This window comes from Dendropsophus ebraccatus, chromosome 2, assembly GCF_027789765.1.
Source record: "Dendropsophus ebraccatus isolate aDenEbr1 chromosome 2, aDenEbr1.pat, whole genome shotgun sequence".
In the NCBI taxonomy this organism is placed as follows: domain Eukaryota; kingdom Metazoa; phylum Chordata; class Amphibia; order Anura; family Hylidae; genus Dendropsophus; species Dendropsophus ebraccatus.
In genome coordinates, this window is record NC_091455.1 from 217,206,721 (window position 1) to 217,222,726 (window position 16,006).

General features: G+C 49.6%; 1 protein-coding gene across 1 annotated transcript in view; it reads right to left on the minus strand.

Annotated features, from left to right (window-relative positions):
* The window catches only part of CUBN (cubilin), a 304,407-nt gene that overhangs the window by 203,805 nt on the left and 84,596 nt on the right, over positions 1-16,006 (minus strand). Inside the window, exons 12-18 of the mRNA XM_069959738.1 lie at positions 15,573-15,759; positions 12,978-13,096; positions 10,176-10,410; positions 8,599-8,780; positions 8,064-8,226; positions 1,186-1,376; positions 493-649 (exon numbers count right to left, since the gene is read on the minus strand). Coding sequence (XP_069815839.1) covers positions 493-649; positions 1,186-1,376; positions 8,064-8,226; positions 8,599-8,780; positions 10,176-10,410; positions 12,978-13,096; positions 15,573-15,759 — 1,234 coding nt within the window. The remainder of the gene's footprint in view (positions 1-492; positions 650-1,185; positions 1,377-8,063; positions 8,227-8,598; positions 8,781-10,175; positions 10,411-12,977; positions 13,097-15,572; positions 15,760-16,006) is intronic.

A 16,006-nucleotide genomic window follows, 5' to 3' on the forward strand; every position in this document is an offset into this window, starting at 1 on the left:
ATAATATAATAGCAGTATAATATATATCATATAATAGCAGTATAATATATCATATAATAGCAGTATAATATACAATACATAATATATAATATAATAGCAGTATAATACATATCATATAATAGCAGTATAATATATCATATAATAGCAGTATAATATATCATATAATAGCAGTATAATATATAATATAATAGCAGTATAATATATATCATATAATAGCAGTATAATATATAATTTAATAGCAGTATAATATATATAATATAATAGCAGTACAATATATCATATAATAGCAGTATAATATATATATATATCATATAATAGCAGTATAATATACAACACATAATATATAATATAATAGCAGTATAATACATATCATATAATAGCAGTATAATATATCATATAACAGCAGTATAATATACAATACATAATATATAATATAATAGCAGTATAACAATATTACATCTCCTATATCTATCACATCTATTATAATCTTACCGACTTCATAAAAGGCTTTGAATCTGGATCTTGTGGCTGCAGCGTCAGAGGTGAATCTGATCAGCAGTTTGTTGGAGCTGGATGTGATGGGAGCGGGGATGGTGCTGTTACAGTATCTGCCCATCAGGGGCGCCATCTCTGCACCGCCATCTCTCACCTACGGGATAAACATGGTTGACGTCTCCAGAAGTGACAGTTCCTGTTAGATCTATATTCATTGTCTCAATCTTTTTACATTGTCTGTTGTTTGTGGGTTTTGTGTTTTTTTTTTGTTTTGCAGACAATTGGAAGTAGCAAACAAACTACAACCCCCCCCCCCCCCCCCCCCTGTGCAGGTCAAGAGAATCTATTTCTTACCAGGACATTCTGGAAAGCTCCAGATGACGCTGGCCCTTTAACTGTACCGCTTCTTATCAGGTCAATATACTGTTAAATGCGCTTCTGTGTTTAACAGGTCAAGGAGCCATTGGCTCCCCATCCTGACAATCACTCCTATTATGCCTCTGTCCACAAGAGGCCGCTGTCTCCCTCCAGTGTTGCGGCACATTAGTGATGTCCCTCGTGCACTCTCAGAGATGGTAGAGAGCAGCCGGAAGGGGCTGGGCGGCAGGTGAGTACGGGTGTCATTTTTTCCCTGTTTCGTTTCTACGCTCAGTAAATACTAGGACGCTACAGTATAAACTCTCCATCTACCTCTATAGCAGTAAGGGAGCACTCCGCACTGCTCTCCAGGTCCACGTCGGTGAACTTCAGGTTGATGCGTTCGCTTAGCGGCTGGGTGATGAGATATATACACTGCTTGTTCCCGGTGTAGGCGTCCGGCCATGATGGAGACGTGATGGAGCCTTCAGTGTCAGAGAAGTTTCCTCCACAAGATGTTCCGGCTGGAACACAAAAAACACACAAAACAAAATAAACCTGAACGGCACAAACCTTGTATATACAGCACGGTGCCCGAGCGGATAATGCTGCCTGAGACGGAAGGTGGAGAAAATTGTCTTCCTTCAACTAGGAGTCTCAGAACACGACTAAGGGTATATACCAACATGACTAGGGATATATATAAACCAACATGACTAGGGATATATATAAACCAACATGACTAGGGATATATACACCAACATGACTAGGGATATATATAAACCAACATGACTAGGGATATATATAAACCAACATGACTAGGGATATATATAAACCAACATGACTAGGGATATATATAAACCAACATGACTAGGGATATATATAAACCAACATAACAAGGGATATATATAAACCAACATGACAAGGGATATATACACCAACATGACTAGGGATATATATAATCCAACATGACTAGGGATATATACACCAACATGACTAGGGATATATATAAACCAACCTGACTAGGGATATATATAATCCAACATGACTAGGGATATATATAAACCAACCTGACTAGTGATATATATAAACCAACATGACTAGTGATATATATAAACCAACATGACTAGGGATATATATAAACCAACATGACTAGGGATATATACACCAACATGACTAGGGATATATATAAACCAACATGACTAGGGATATATACACCAACATGACTAGAGATATATATAAACCAACATGACTAGGGATATATATAAACCAACATGACTAGGGATATATATAAACCAACATGACTAGGGATATATATAAACCAACATGACTAGGGATATATATAAACCAACATGACTAGGGATATATATAAACCAACATGACTAGGGATATATATAAACCAACATGACTAGGGATATATATAATCCAACATGACTAGGGATATATATAAACCAACATGACTAGGGATATATATAAACCAACATGACTAGGGATATATACACCAACATGACTAGGGATATATATAAACCAACCTGACTAGGGATATATATAATCCAACATGACTAGGGATATATACACCAACATGACTAGGGATATATATAAACCAACATGACTAGGGATATATATAAACCAACATGACTAGTGATATATATATAAACCAACATGACTAGGGATATATATAAACCAACATGACAAGGGATATATATAAACCAACATGACTAGGGATATATACACCAACATGACTAGGGATATATATAAACCAACATGACTAGTGATATATATACACATCAACATAACTAGGGATATATATACACATCAACATGACTAGGGATATATACACCAACATGACTAGGGATATATACACCAACATGACTAGGGATATATGCCAAACCAGAGATGGAAGGGAACGCTACCTTCTCAGGTGGTGTGAGAGAGTTCCCCCTTTCTTCTGGGAGTAGGGAGAGCATACATGGAGGGCAGCTAGATCACCCTGGTCCTGTACCCGGCTGTATCCTTCCATCCCTCCTGTACCCAGCTGTATCCCTCCTGCACCCGGCTGTATCCATCCATCCCTCCTGTACCCGGCTGTATCCTTCCATCCCTCCTGTACCCGGCTGTATCCCTCCATCCCTCCTGTACCCGGCTGTATCCTTCCATCCCTCCTGTACCCGGCTGTATCCCTCCATCTCTCCTGTACCCGGCTGTATCCTTCCATCTCTCCTCTACCCGGCTGTATCCTTCCATCCCTCCTGTACCCGGCTGTATCCTTCCATCCCTCCTGTACCCGGCTGTATCCCTCCATCCCTCCTGTACCCGGCTGTATCCCTCCATCCCCCCTGTACCCGGCTGTATCCCTCCTGCACCTGGCTGTATCCTTCCATCCCTCCTGTACCCGGCTGTATCTCTCCTGCACCCGGCTGTATCCTTCCATCCCTCCTGTACCCGGCTGTATCCTTCCATGCCTCCTGTACCCGGCTGTATCCCTCCATCCCTCCTGTACCCGGCTGTATCCCTCCATCCCCCCTGTACCCGGCTGTATCCCTCCTGCACCCGGCTGTATCCTTCCATCCCTCCTGTACCCGGCTGTATCTCTCCTGCACCCGGCTGTATCCTTCCATCCCTCCTGTACCCGGCTGTATCCCTCCTGCACCCGGCTGTATCCTTCCATCCCTCCTGTACCCGGCTGTATCCCTCCTGCACCCGGCTGTATCCTTCCATCCCTCCTGTACCCGGCTGTATCTCTCCTGCACCCGGCTGTATCCCTCCATCCCTCCTGTACCCGGCTGTATCCCTCCATCCCCCCTGTACCCGGCTGTATCCCTCCTGCACCCGGCTGTATCCTTCCATCCCTCCTGTACCCGGCTGTATCCTTCCATGCCTCCTGTACCCGGCTGTATCCCTCCATCCCTCCTGTACCCGGCTGTATCCCTCCATCCCTCCTGTACCCAGCTGTATCCTTCCATCCCTCCTGTACCCGGCTGTATCCCTCCATCCCTCCTGTACCAGGCTGTATCCCTCCATCCCTCCTGTACCCGGCTGTATCCTTCCATCCCTCCTGTACCCGGCTGTATCCTTCCATCCCTCCTGTACCCGGCTGTATCCTTCCATCCCTCCTGTACCCGGCTGTATCCTTCCATGCCTCCTGTACCCGGCTGTATCCCTCCATCCCTCCTGTACCCGGCTGTATCCCTCCATCCCCCCTGTACCCGGCTGTATCCCTCCTGCACCCGGCTGTATCCTTCCATCCCTCCTGTACCCGGCTGTATCTCTCCTGCACCCGGCTGTATCCTTCCATCCCTCCTGTACCCGGCTGTATCCCTCCTGCACCCGGCTGTATCCTTCCATCCCTCCTGTACCCGGCTGTATCCCTCCTGCACCCGGCTGTATCCTTCCATCCCTCCTGTACCCGGCTGTATCTCTCCTGCACCCGGCTGTATCCCTCCATCCCTCCTGTACCCGGCTGTATCCCTCCATCCCCCCTGTACCCGGCTGTATCCCTCCTGCACCCGGCTGTATCCTTCCATCCCTCCTGTACCCGGCTGTATCCCTCCTGTACCCGGCTGTATCCTTCCATCCCTCCTGTACCCGGCTGTATCCCTCCATCCCTCCTGTACCCGGCTGTATCCCTCCATCCCTCCTGTACTCGGCTGTATCCTTCCATCCCTCCTGTACCCGGCTGTATCCTTCCATCCCTCCTGTACCCGGCTGTATCCCTCCATCTCTCCTGTACCCGGCTGTATCCTTCCATCCCTCCTGTACCCGGCTGTATCCCTCCTGCACCCGGCTGTATCCCTCCATCTCTCCTGTACCCGGCTGTATCCTTCCATCCCTCCTGTACCCGGCTGTATCCTTCCATCCCTCCTGTACCCGGCTGTATCCCTCCATCCCCCCTGTACCCGGCTGTATCCCTCCTGCACCCGGCTGTATCCTTCCATCCCTCCTGTACCCGGCTGTATCCCTCCTGCACCCGGCTGTATCCTTCCATCCCTCCTGTACCCGGCTGTATCCTTCCATCCCTCCTGTACCCGGCTGTATCCCTCCATCCCTCCTGTACCCGGCTGTATCCCTCCATCCCTCCTGTACCCGGCTGTATCCTTCCATCCCTCCTGTACCCGGCTGTATCCTTCCATCCCTCCTGTACCCGGCTGTATCCCTCCATCCCTCCTGTACCCGGCTGTATCCCTCCATCCCTCCTGTACTCGGCTGTATCCCTCCATCCCTCCTGTACCCAGCTGTATCCTTCCATCCCTCCTGTACCCGGCTGTATCCCTCCATCCCTCCTGTACCCGGCTGTATCCTTCCATCCCTCCTGTACCCGGCTGTATCCCTCCATCCCTCCTGTACCCGGCTGTATCCTTCCATCCCTCCTGTACCCGGCTGTATCCTTCCATCCCTCCTGTACCCGGCTGTATCCCTCCATCCCTCCTGTACTCGGCTGTATCCTTCCATCCCTCCTGTACCCGGCTGTATCCTTCCATCCCTCCTGTATCAGGCTGTATCCTTCCATCCCTCCTGTACCCGGCTGTATCCTTCCATCCCTCCTGTACCCGGCTGTATCCCTCCTGCACCCGGCTGTATCCCTCCATCTCTCCTGTACCCGGCTGTATCCTTCCATCCCTCCTGTACCCGGCTGTATCCTTCCATCCCTCCTGTACCCGGCTGTATCCCTCCATCCCTCCTGTACCCGGCTGTATCCCTCCATCCCCCCTGTACCCGGCTGTATCCCTCCTGCACCCGGCTGTATCCTTCCATCCCTCCTGTACCCGGCTGTATCCCTCCTGCACCCGGCTGTATCCTTCCATCCCTCCTGTACCCGGCTGTATCCTTCCATCCCTCCTGTACCCGGCTGTATCCCTCCATCCCTCCTGTACCCGGCTGTATCCCTCCATCCCTCCTGTACCCGGCTGTATCCTTCCATCCCTCCTGTACCCGGCTGTATCCTTCCATCCCTCCTGTACCCGGCTGTATCCCTCTATCCCTCCTGTACCCGGCTGTATCCCTCCATCCCTCCTCTACTCGGCTGTATCCTTCCATCCCTCCTGTACCCGGCTGTATCCTTCCATCCCTCCTGTACCCGGCTGTATCCTTCCATCCCTCCTGTACCCGGCTGTATCCTTCCATCCCTCCTGTACCTGGCTGTATCCCTCCTGCACCCGGCTGTATCCTTCCATCCCTCCTGTACCCGGCTGTATCCCTCCATCCCTCCTGTACCCGGCTGTATCCCTCCTGTACCCGGCTGTATCCCTCCATCCCTCCTGTACCCGGCTGTATCCTTCCATCCCTCCTGTACCCGGCTGTATCCTTCCATGCCTCCTGTACCCGGCTGTATCCCTCCATCCCCCCTGTACCCGGCTGTATCCCTCCATCCCTCCTGTACCCGGCTGCATCCTTCCATCCCTCCTGTACCCGGCTGTATCCTTCCATCCCTCCTGTACCCGGCTGTATCCCTCCATCCCTCCTGTACCCGGCTGTATCCCTCCATCCCTCCTGTACTCGGCTGTATCCTTCCATCCCTCCTGTACCCGGCTGTATCCTTCCATCCCTCCTGTACCCGGCTGTATCCTTCCATCCCTCCTGTACCCGGCTGTATCCTTCCATTCCTCCTGTACCCGGCTGTATCCCTCCTGCACCCGGCTGTATCCTTCCATCCCTCCTGTACCCGGCTGTATCCTTCCATCCCTCCTGTACCCGGCTGTATCCCTCCATCCCTCCTGTACCCGGCTGTATCCCTCCTGTACCCGGCTGTATCCCTCCATCCCTCCTGTACCCGGCTGTATCCTTCCATCCCTCCTGTACCCGGCTGTATCCCTCCATCTCTCCTGTACCCGGCTGTATCCCTCCATCTCTCCTGTACCAGGCTGTATCCTTCCATCCCTCCTGTACCCGGCTGTATCCTTCCATCCCTCCTGTACCTGGCTGTATCCTTCCATCCCTCCTGTACCTGGCTGTATCCCTCCATCCCTCCTGTACCCGGCTGTATCCCTCCATCCCTCCTGTACCCGGCTGTATCCCTCCATCCCTCCTGTACCCGGCTGTATCCTTCCATCCCTCCTGTACCCGGCTGTATCCCTCCATCCCTCCTGTACCCGGCTGTATCCCTCCATCCCTCCTGTACCCGGCTGTATCCTTCCATCCCTCCTGTACCCGGCTGTATCCTTTCATCCCTCCTGTACCCGGCTGTATCCCTCCATCCCTCCTGTACCCGGCTGTATCCTTCCATCCCTCCTGTACCCGGCTGTATCCTTCCATCCCTCCTGTACCCGGCTGTATCCCTCCTGTACCCGGCTGTATCCTTCCATCCCTCCTGTACCCGGCTGTATCCTTCCATCCCTCCTGTACCCGGCTGTATCCCTCCATCCCACCCCAACCGCCATACTGAGCGGTGCCCCTTCCCCCCCCCCCCCATCCCTCTGGTCACCATGGTCTATCTGTATACTATCTGTATAATATCTGCATACCATGTGCCCCCCCCATCCCTCTGGTCACCATGGTCTATCTGTATACTATCTGTATACCATATGCCCCCCATCCCTCTGGTCACCATGGTCTATCTGTATACTATCTGTATACCATGTGCCCCCCATCCCTCTGGTCACCATGGTCTATCTGTATACTATCTGTATAATATCTGTATACCATGTGCCCCCCCATCCCTCTGGTCACCATGGTCTATCTGTATACTATCTGTATACCATGTGCCCCCCATCCCTCTGGTCACCATGGTCTATCTGTATACTATCTGTATACCATGTGCCCCCCATCCCTCTGGTCACCATGGTCTATCTGTATACTATCTGTATACCATGTGCCCCCCATCCCTCTGGTCACCATGGTCTATCTGTATACTATCTGTATAACATGTGCCCCCCATCCCTCTGGTCACCATGGTCTATCTGTATACTATCTGTATACCATGTGCCCCCCATCCCTCTGGTCACCATGGTCTATCTGTATACTATCTGTATACCATGTGGCCCCCCATCCCTCTGATCACCATGGTCTATCTGTATACTATCTGTATACCATGTGCCCCCCATCCCTCTGGTCACCATGGTCTATCTGTATACTATCTGTATACCATGTGGCCCCCTGGCTCTCAGTAGATCAGTGTGTATGGATCTGGATGGGGGTGGGTTGATCCTCAATGTCTGTATATGATATCGGTTCTATGTCTGGACGTTATAGCTGAGAACACGGCCACCATTACTCACATGCAGACGTTATATAGGTGATATGGAATCCTTTGTCTGATATCTCATTGTCTGAATGAAAGTGAAGCCAGGCGTAAGGACCCGATGTCTGGAGAGGCGGGGGGGAGCTGCTGCTGCAGAATCGGCCAATTACAGGGTCACCGGGTAACAGGCCGTCCCGAATCTAAGAGAAATATAACAACCGACTGACGGTATACTGACTATATACTGACTATATAATACTATATACTGACTGACCGTATACATACTATATACTGACTATATACATACTATATACTGACCGTATACATACTATATACTAACTGACCGTATACGTACTATATACTGACTGACCGTATACATACTTTATACTGACTGACTATATACATACTATATACTGACCGTATACATACTATATACTAACTGACCATATACGTACTATATACTGACTGACCTTATACATACTTTATACTGACTGACTATATACATACTATATACTGACTGCTTATATATACACAGTATATACATACAATATACAGGTAGGATCGGTATATACCTCCAGGTAATCCTTCCCGCAGGTGTCATGCTGTTCTAGGCTCAGGGTAGCAAAGGCAAAGGTGATGTAGAGGCCCGGGGGGACGGACATGGTCCAGTAACAGTCTCTATTGGGAGGATAGTTACCAGGATAGCCGGGGGACAGTATAGATCCATGCGGCTCTGAGAGCGGCCCCCCGCACACTAATACACAAGGAAGGAAGAATTATACAGCAACATTCTGCAAATATTACAATGTCATCTACTGGGAGGACAGAGCACCTGAAAGAACTGACCGGAACAAAGTAACATGGCCGACAAGTGGGGGTATATAAATGTGGGAGTATATAAATGTGGGAGTATATAAATGTGGGGGTATATAAATGTGGGAGTATATAAATGTGGGGGTATATAAATGTGGGGGTATATAAATGTGGGAGTATATAAATGTGGGGGTATATAAATGTGGGGGTATATAAATGTGGGGGTATATAAATGTGGGAGTATATAAATGTGGGGGTATATAAATGTGGGGGTATATAAATGTGGGAGTATATAAATGTGGGGGTATATAAATGTGGGGGTATATAAATGTGGGGGTATATAAATGTGGGAGTATATAAATGTGGGGGTATATAAATGTGGGAGTATATAAATGTGGGGGTATATAAATGTGGGAGTATATAAATGTGGGGGTATATAAATGTGGGGGTATATAAATGTGGGGGTATATAAATGTGGGAGTATATAAATGTGGGGGTATATAAATGTGGGAGTATATAAATGTGGGAGTATATAAATGTGGGGGTATATAAATGTGGGGGTATATAAATGTGGGGGTATATAAATGTGGGGGTATATAAATGTGGGGGTATATAATGCTTCTTCTCCCCCGCGGGGGCGCTGCTGGGGGCTTCAACACTTGGTGCTGGGCTCTTCTGCTGCTTACAGACAGTAACTGTCTGAGGGATCCCCTGTGATCAGTTGCCTCTGAGGGATTCCCTGTGATCAGTTGCCTCTGAGGGATTCCCTGTGATCAGTTGCCTCTGAGGGATTCCCTGTGATCAGCTGCATCTGAGGGATCCCCAGTGATCAGTTGCATCTAAGGGATCCCCAGTGATCAGCTGCATCTGGGGGATTCCCTGTGATCAGCTGCATCTGAGGGTTTCCCTGTGATCCGATGTATCTGAGGGATCCCCTGTGATCAGTTGCCTCTGAGGGATTCCCTGTGATCAGCTGGATCTGAGGGATTCCCTGTGATCAGCTGATCATCTGGGAACACTAACTAAAAGGGATTGTGGAAAGTGAATATTCCATTTAAAAGGGGTATGGTACAATACAGTACAATAAAGAACAATAGGCATACTCACCTAGCCATGGTCCCCCGTTCCCCCCCCCCCCCCCCCCCAGCTCTTCCCGTCTGGTCCCTGTTGCCCTCCTCTTCTGCCCAACCAGCCAATCACTGGACAGGATGGGACAAAGGGTGTGGACAGTGATTGGCTGGGGGGGAGGTGGGGGACTAGGTGAGTATGCCTCTTATATATTCCCCATTGCCCCAGCATATGGATCAGCCGCAGACATGGTTGCCTCAGTTCTCACCTGGCTCCTGAGATTCCCAGTTGATCTGGAACCCTTCATTACTGAGTGTGTGATCTGATTTGAGCCATAGATACAGAGCGTAGTGAGAGCTGTACAGCTGATCCGGAACAGCGCTCCCGCAGAGCCTCCCCAGCATCACGTCTGATATGGTTTCTCCGTCGTGGATCTGAAGGAAGTCGGTGCTGCACGGGGGGCTCGGGGTCAGGTTGAAATATGGAAATGTAATTCGTAGAATCTATGAAAAAAATATATATTGTAATTCCTTACAGTAAATGTATTTCTCATTTATTGGTGACAGAACTGCAGGTTCTAGGTTTCAGCAGCTGCTGTGGTTCTAGGTTCAGGAGCTGTTGTGATTCTAGGTTCAGGAGCTGCTGTGGTTCTTGGTACCAGGAGCTGATGTGGTTCTAGGTTTAAGCAGCTGCTGCGGTTCTAGGTTCTGGAGCTGCTGTGGTTCTAGGTTCTGGGAGCTGTTGTGGTTCTAGGTTCCAGGAACCAACGTGGTTCTAGGTTCCAGGAACTGTTTTGGTTCTAGGTTCCAGGAGATGCTGGGGTTCTAGGCTCAGGGACTGATGTAGTTCTAGGTATCAGGAGCCAATGTGGTTCTAGGTTCCAGGAGCTGTTGTGGTTCTGGGTTCCAGGAGCTGCTGTGGTTCTAGGTTACTGGAGCTGCTCAGTCCCATGCATACAATCCTACTAATATGTATAAACAGCTCCTATGATACCTGTGTCTCCATGGTAACAGACTACAAGCCTGTGCGTAGTCTGACCCTACAATACTTTTCTAATGCTGAGAAATAAAGGTCAGGGTGGAGTGGCCTCTATGTGGTCGTGGTGGAGTGGGAGCTATGTGGTCGTGGTGGAGTGGCCTCTATGTGGTCATGGTGGAGTGGGATCTATGTGGTCGGGGAGGAGTGGGCTGTACGTGGTCATGGTGGAGTGGCCTCTATGTGATCGGGGAGGAGTGGGCTGTACGTGGTTGTGGTGGAGTGGCCCCTATGTGGTCATGGTGGAGTGGGATCTATTGGTCATGGTGGAGTGGCCTCTATGTGGTCGGGGAGGAGTGGGCTGTACGTGGTCTTGGTGGAGTGGCCTCTATGTGGTTGGGGAGGAGTGGCCTCTATGTGGTTGGGGAGGAGTGGCCTCTATGTGGTTGTGGTGGAGTGGCCTCTATGTGGTCGTGGTGGAGTGGCCTCTATGTGGTCGTGGTGGAGTGGGCTGTATGTGGTCATGGTGGACTGAGTCATGGTAGTTGGGGAGGAGTGTCCTCTATGTGGTCATGGTAGAGTGGCCTCTATGTGGTCGTGGTGGAGTAGGATCTATGTGGTCGTGGTGGAGTTGGATCTATGTGGTCGGGGAGGAGTGGCCTCTATGTGGTCGTGGTGGAGTGTGATCTATGTGGTCGTGATGAAGTGGCCTCTATGTGGTTATAGAAAAAACAAAGGGCGACAGCGCTCCATGGCGAGGATCAGAAGGACAAGGTGCAAAGGGGTTAGGGGTGCACGGCAACCCTCACCTGATGTGGTTGTGCAAAGGGAGGCACAACACTCTGCAGCGTATAGATCAAGGACCGCAGCCACTCCCGATATCCAAAAGGAAACAAAGATACAAACAACCTCCAACTCCAGATAATCCGTGTAGTCTGGAGTTGGAGGTTGTTTGTATCTATGTGGTTAAGGTCGAGTGGCCTCTATGTGGTCGTGGTGGAGTGGGATCTATGTGGTTATGGTGGAGTGGCCTCTATGTGGTCGTGGTGGAGTGGCCTCTATGTGGTCGTGGTGGAGTGGGATCTATGTGGTTATGGTGGAATGGCCTCTATGTGGTCGTGGTGGAGTGGCCTCTATGTGGTTATGGTGGAGTGGCCTCTATGTGGTCGTGGTGGAGTGGGATCTATGTGGTTGAGGTGGAGTGGGATCTATGTGGTTGGGGTGGAGTGGCCTCTATGTGGTTATGTTGGAGTGGCCTCTATGTGGTTGTGGTGGAATTGCCTCTATGTGGTCGTGGTGGAGTGGGCTGTATGTGGTCATGGTGGACTGGGTGATGGTAGTTGGGGAGGAGTGGCCTCTATGTGGTCGTGGTGGAGTAGGATCTATGTGGTCGTGGTGGAGTAGGATCTATGTGGTCGTGGTGGAGTAGGATCTATGTGGTCGTGGTGGAGTGGGATGTATGTGGTCGGGGAGGAGTGGCCTCTACGTGGTCATGGTGGAGTGTGATCTATGTGGTCGTGGTGGAGTGGCCTCTATGTGGTTATGGTGGAGTGGCCTCTATGTGGTTATGGTGGAGTGGCCTCTATGTGTTTATGGTGGAGTGGCCTCTATGTGGTCGTGGTGGAGTGGCCTCTATGTGGTTATGGTGGAGTGGCCTCTATGTGGTTATGGTGGAGTGGCCTCTATGTGGTTGTGGTGGAGTGGCCTCTATGTGGTTGAGGTGGAGTGGGATCTATGTGGTTGGGGAGGAGTGGCCTCTATGTGGTTATGGTGGAGTGGCCTCTATGTGGTCTTGGTGGAGTGGGCTGTATGTGGTTATGCTTGAGTGGGATCTATGTGGTCGTGGTGGAGTGGGATCTATGTGGTTATGCTGGAGTGGGATCTATGTGGTTATGCTGGAGTGGGATCTATGTAGTTGGGGTGGAGTGGGATCTATGTGGTTGGGTGGAGTGGGATCTATGTAGTTGGGGTGGAGTGGGATCTATGTGGTTGGGTGGAGTGGGATCTATGTAGTTGGGGTGGAGTGGCCTCTATTATAACTTTTTACTTCTTACACCCCTGGTGGCTCTGATATGTATAGGGTAATGTCACTCACCTTGTTGGGCTCAGTTTTTATGACCCAGGAGCAGCTTATGCCGTCACCGTATGGTTGGTGGCCGAGATCGCTGGGATAACGCAATGTTCCATTTAGAGAAGTCAGAACCCCTCCACAAGCTGAAAGAGATACAAAAGTAACACAAATAATAATAAGAAGCAGCCAAATAATATCTGTCAGCTATTCCTGGCTGATTGTGTACAGCAGGTCCCTGGTTACTGGTTATACTGGTTACACTGGTTACTGGTTACACTAATTACACATTACACTGGTTTACTGGTTACACATTACACTGGTTACTGGTTACACTGATTACTGGTGACACTGGTTACACATTACACTGGTTACTGGTTACACTGATTACTGGTGACACTGGTTACACATTACACTGGTTACTGGTGACACAGGTTACACTGGTTACTGGTGGCACTGGTTACTGGTCACTCTCCATTACAATCAGTGATTGTCACAGTTCCCTGTGCCTGTGTTCACACTAGTATATCACTGCATCCTCCATGGAGGTAATGAAGCTATGAATCTGGTTGCTATTGGGTCTAAATAATCCTCACATTAAGAATCAGGGCCGGCGTCAGCACGCGGCTTACTCGGGCAAGTGCCCGGGGCCCACAGCCGCTCAGGGGGCCCCCCGGCACTTGCCCGAGCAGTGAGCCACTGGACACACGCAGAGCCAGCCTGCCCACTGCCGCATCTTACCCCCCCCCCCCCCCGGACTCAGGGTCGGCATCGCTGACACCCGGGGGGGTGGGGTATTACCAACTTTGAATCGGCGCGTCCGGGGCTCAGGGACGTCGCTCACCACATCTACGGCGTCCTGGGCTGGTCCTCCCTCCGCTGCGTACAGCGCTGCGTGGCTGTGATCTCCCAGCAGGCACAGAGCGATGATGTCATCGCCCCTGCTGGAGGATCCATCCCCGCAGCGCACACAAGGGAGAGGACAGGAGGGAGAAGAGGACCCGTCACCTGGCCGGATTAGGTGAGTATGATTTTGTTGTTTTTGTTGTTAAGGCAGAGCAGGGGGGCATATACTATGGGGGCAGAGCAGGGGGGCATATACTATGGGGGCAGAGCAGGGGGGCATATACTATGGGGGCAGAGCAGGGGGGCATATACTATGGGGGCAGAGCAGGGGGGTATATACTATGGGGGCAGAGCAGGGGGGCATATACTATGGGGGCAGAGCAGGGGGGCATATACTATGGGGCAGAGCAGGGGGGGAATATACTATGGGGGCACAGCAGGGGGGCATATACTATGGGGGCACAGCAGGGGGCATATACTATGGGGGCACAGCAGGGGGGCATATACTATGGGGCACAGCAGGGCGGAATATACTATGAGGGCACAGCAGGTGGCATTACTATGGGGGCAGAGCAGGGGGCATATACTATGGGGACACAGCAGGGGGCATATACTATGGGGGCAGAGCAGGGGGCATATACTATGGGGGCACAGCAGGTGGCTGTCTAGGTGATCAGCAGTGTATTATATACTTATCCTCCTCCTGTATGAGTGTGTATATATATATATATAATACATTGCTGTATACCTACACAGAGGAGAGATATATACACACTCATACAGGAGGAGGATAAAAGGTATATAATAAACTGCTGTATACCTACACAGAGGAGAGATATATACACACTCATACAGGGGGGATAATAAGTATATAATACACTGCTGTATACCTACACAGAATGGAGATATATACACACTCATACAGGAGGATAATAAGTATATAATACATTGCTGTATACCTACACAGAGGAGAGATATATACACACTCATACAGGGGGGATAATAAGTATATAATACACTGCTGTATACCTACACAGAATGGAGATATATATACACACTCATACAGGAGGATAATAAGTATATAATACACTGCTGCATACCTACACAGAATGGGGAGATATATACACACTCATACAGGAGGATAATACGTATATAATACACTGCTGTATATCTACACAGAATGGGTATATATACACACTCATACAGGAGGGGCGGGATAATAAGTATATAATACACTGCTGTATACCTACACAGAGTGGAGAGATATATACACACTCATACAGGAGGGTGGATAATAAGTATATAATACACTGCTGTATACCTACACAGAATGGAGAGATATATACACACTCATACAGGAGGGGGGATAATAAGTATATAATACACAGCTGTATACCTACACAGAGTGGAGAGATATATACACACTCATACAGGAGGGGGGATAATAAGTATATAATACACTGCTGTATACCTACACAGAATGGGGAGATATATACACACTCATACAGGGGGGGGGATAATAAGTATATACACTGCTGATCCCCTACACAGAATCGAGAGCTAGAGACCCTTTAACAATGATGCCATATAATTTGCTATACAAAGGGGCCCGCTGAGACTCTCTCGACCAAGGGCCCACAAAAACCTGGAACCGGCCCTGTTAAGAATAATTCTGCAGACTGTGTAACCGGACACAAAACCACTAATGTGAAAAGATCCATTAAAGACGATCAGGTAAGCAGGTACATTCTATAACAGTGCCGCAGGGGCGTGTACCTTGTGTCTGGCTCTCGCAGTGGAATCCCGTCCATCCGCCGGTGCAGTTACACGTATAAGCATTGATCCCATCCGTACAGACGCCTCCGTTCTGACACGGGTTACTGGCGCACTCATTGGCGTTCTCCGTACAGTTGGTGCCGCTCCATCCTGAATGGCACTCACAGATGTAGCTTGAGACGCCAGGCTGGATATGGAGGAGTTATAGAGATACACATGAAATAGACAGGGTTTTCTTTATTGGATTCTAACAACGGGAAGTGGCAGAGTTGTTCCTTACAATCCGATAAGTTCTATGGGCACTAGAGTCAAGACGCCACTGCTTCCTCTGCACCCCATATAGTTATGGCTCTTAGTCCTGGATAGTACATGGCTTTTGCTCTATTAAAAACATATGAGCCACCATACATATAAATTTGCCATCCTGCTATACC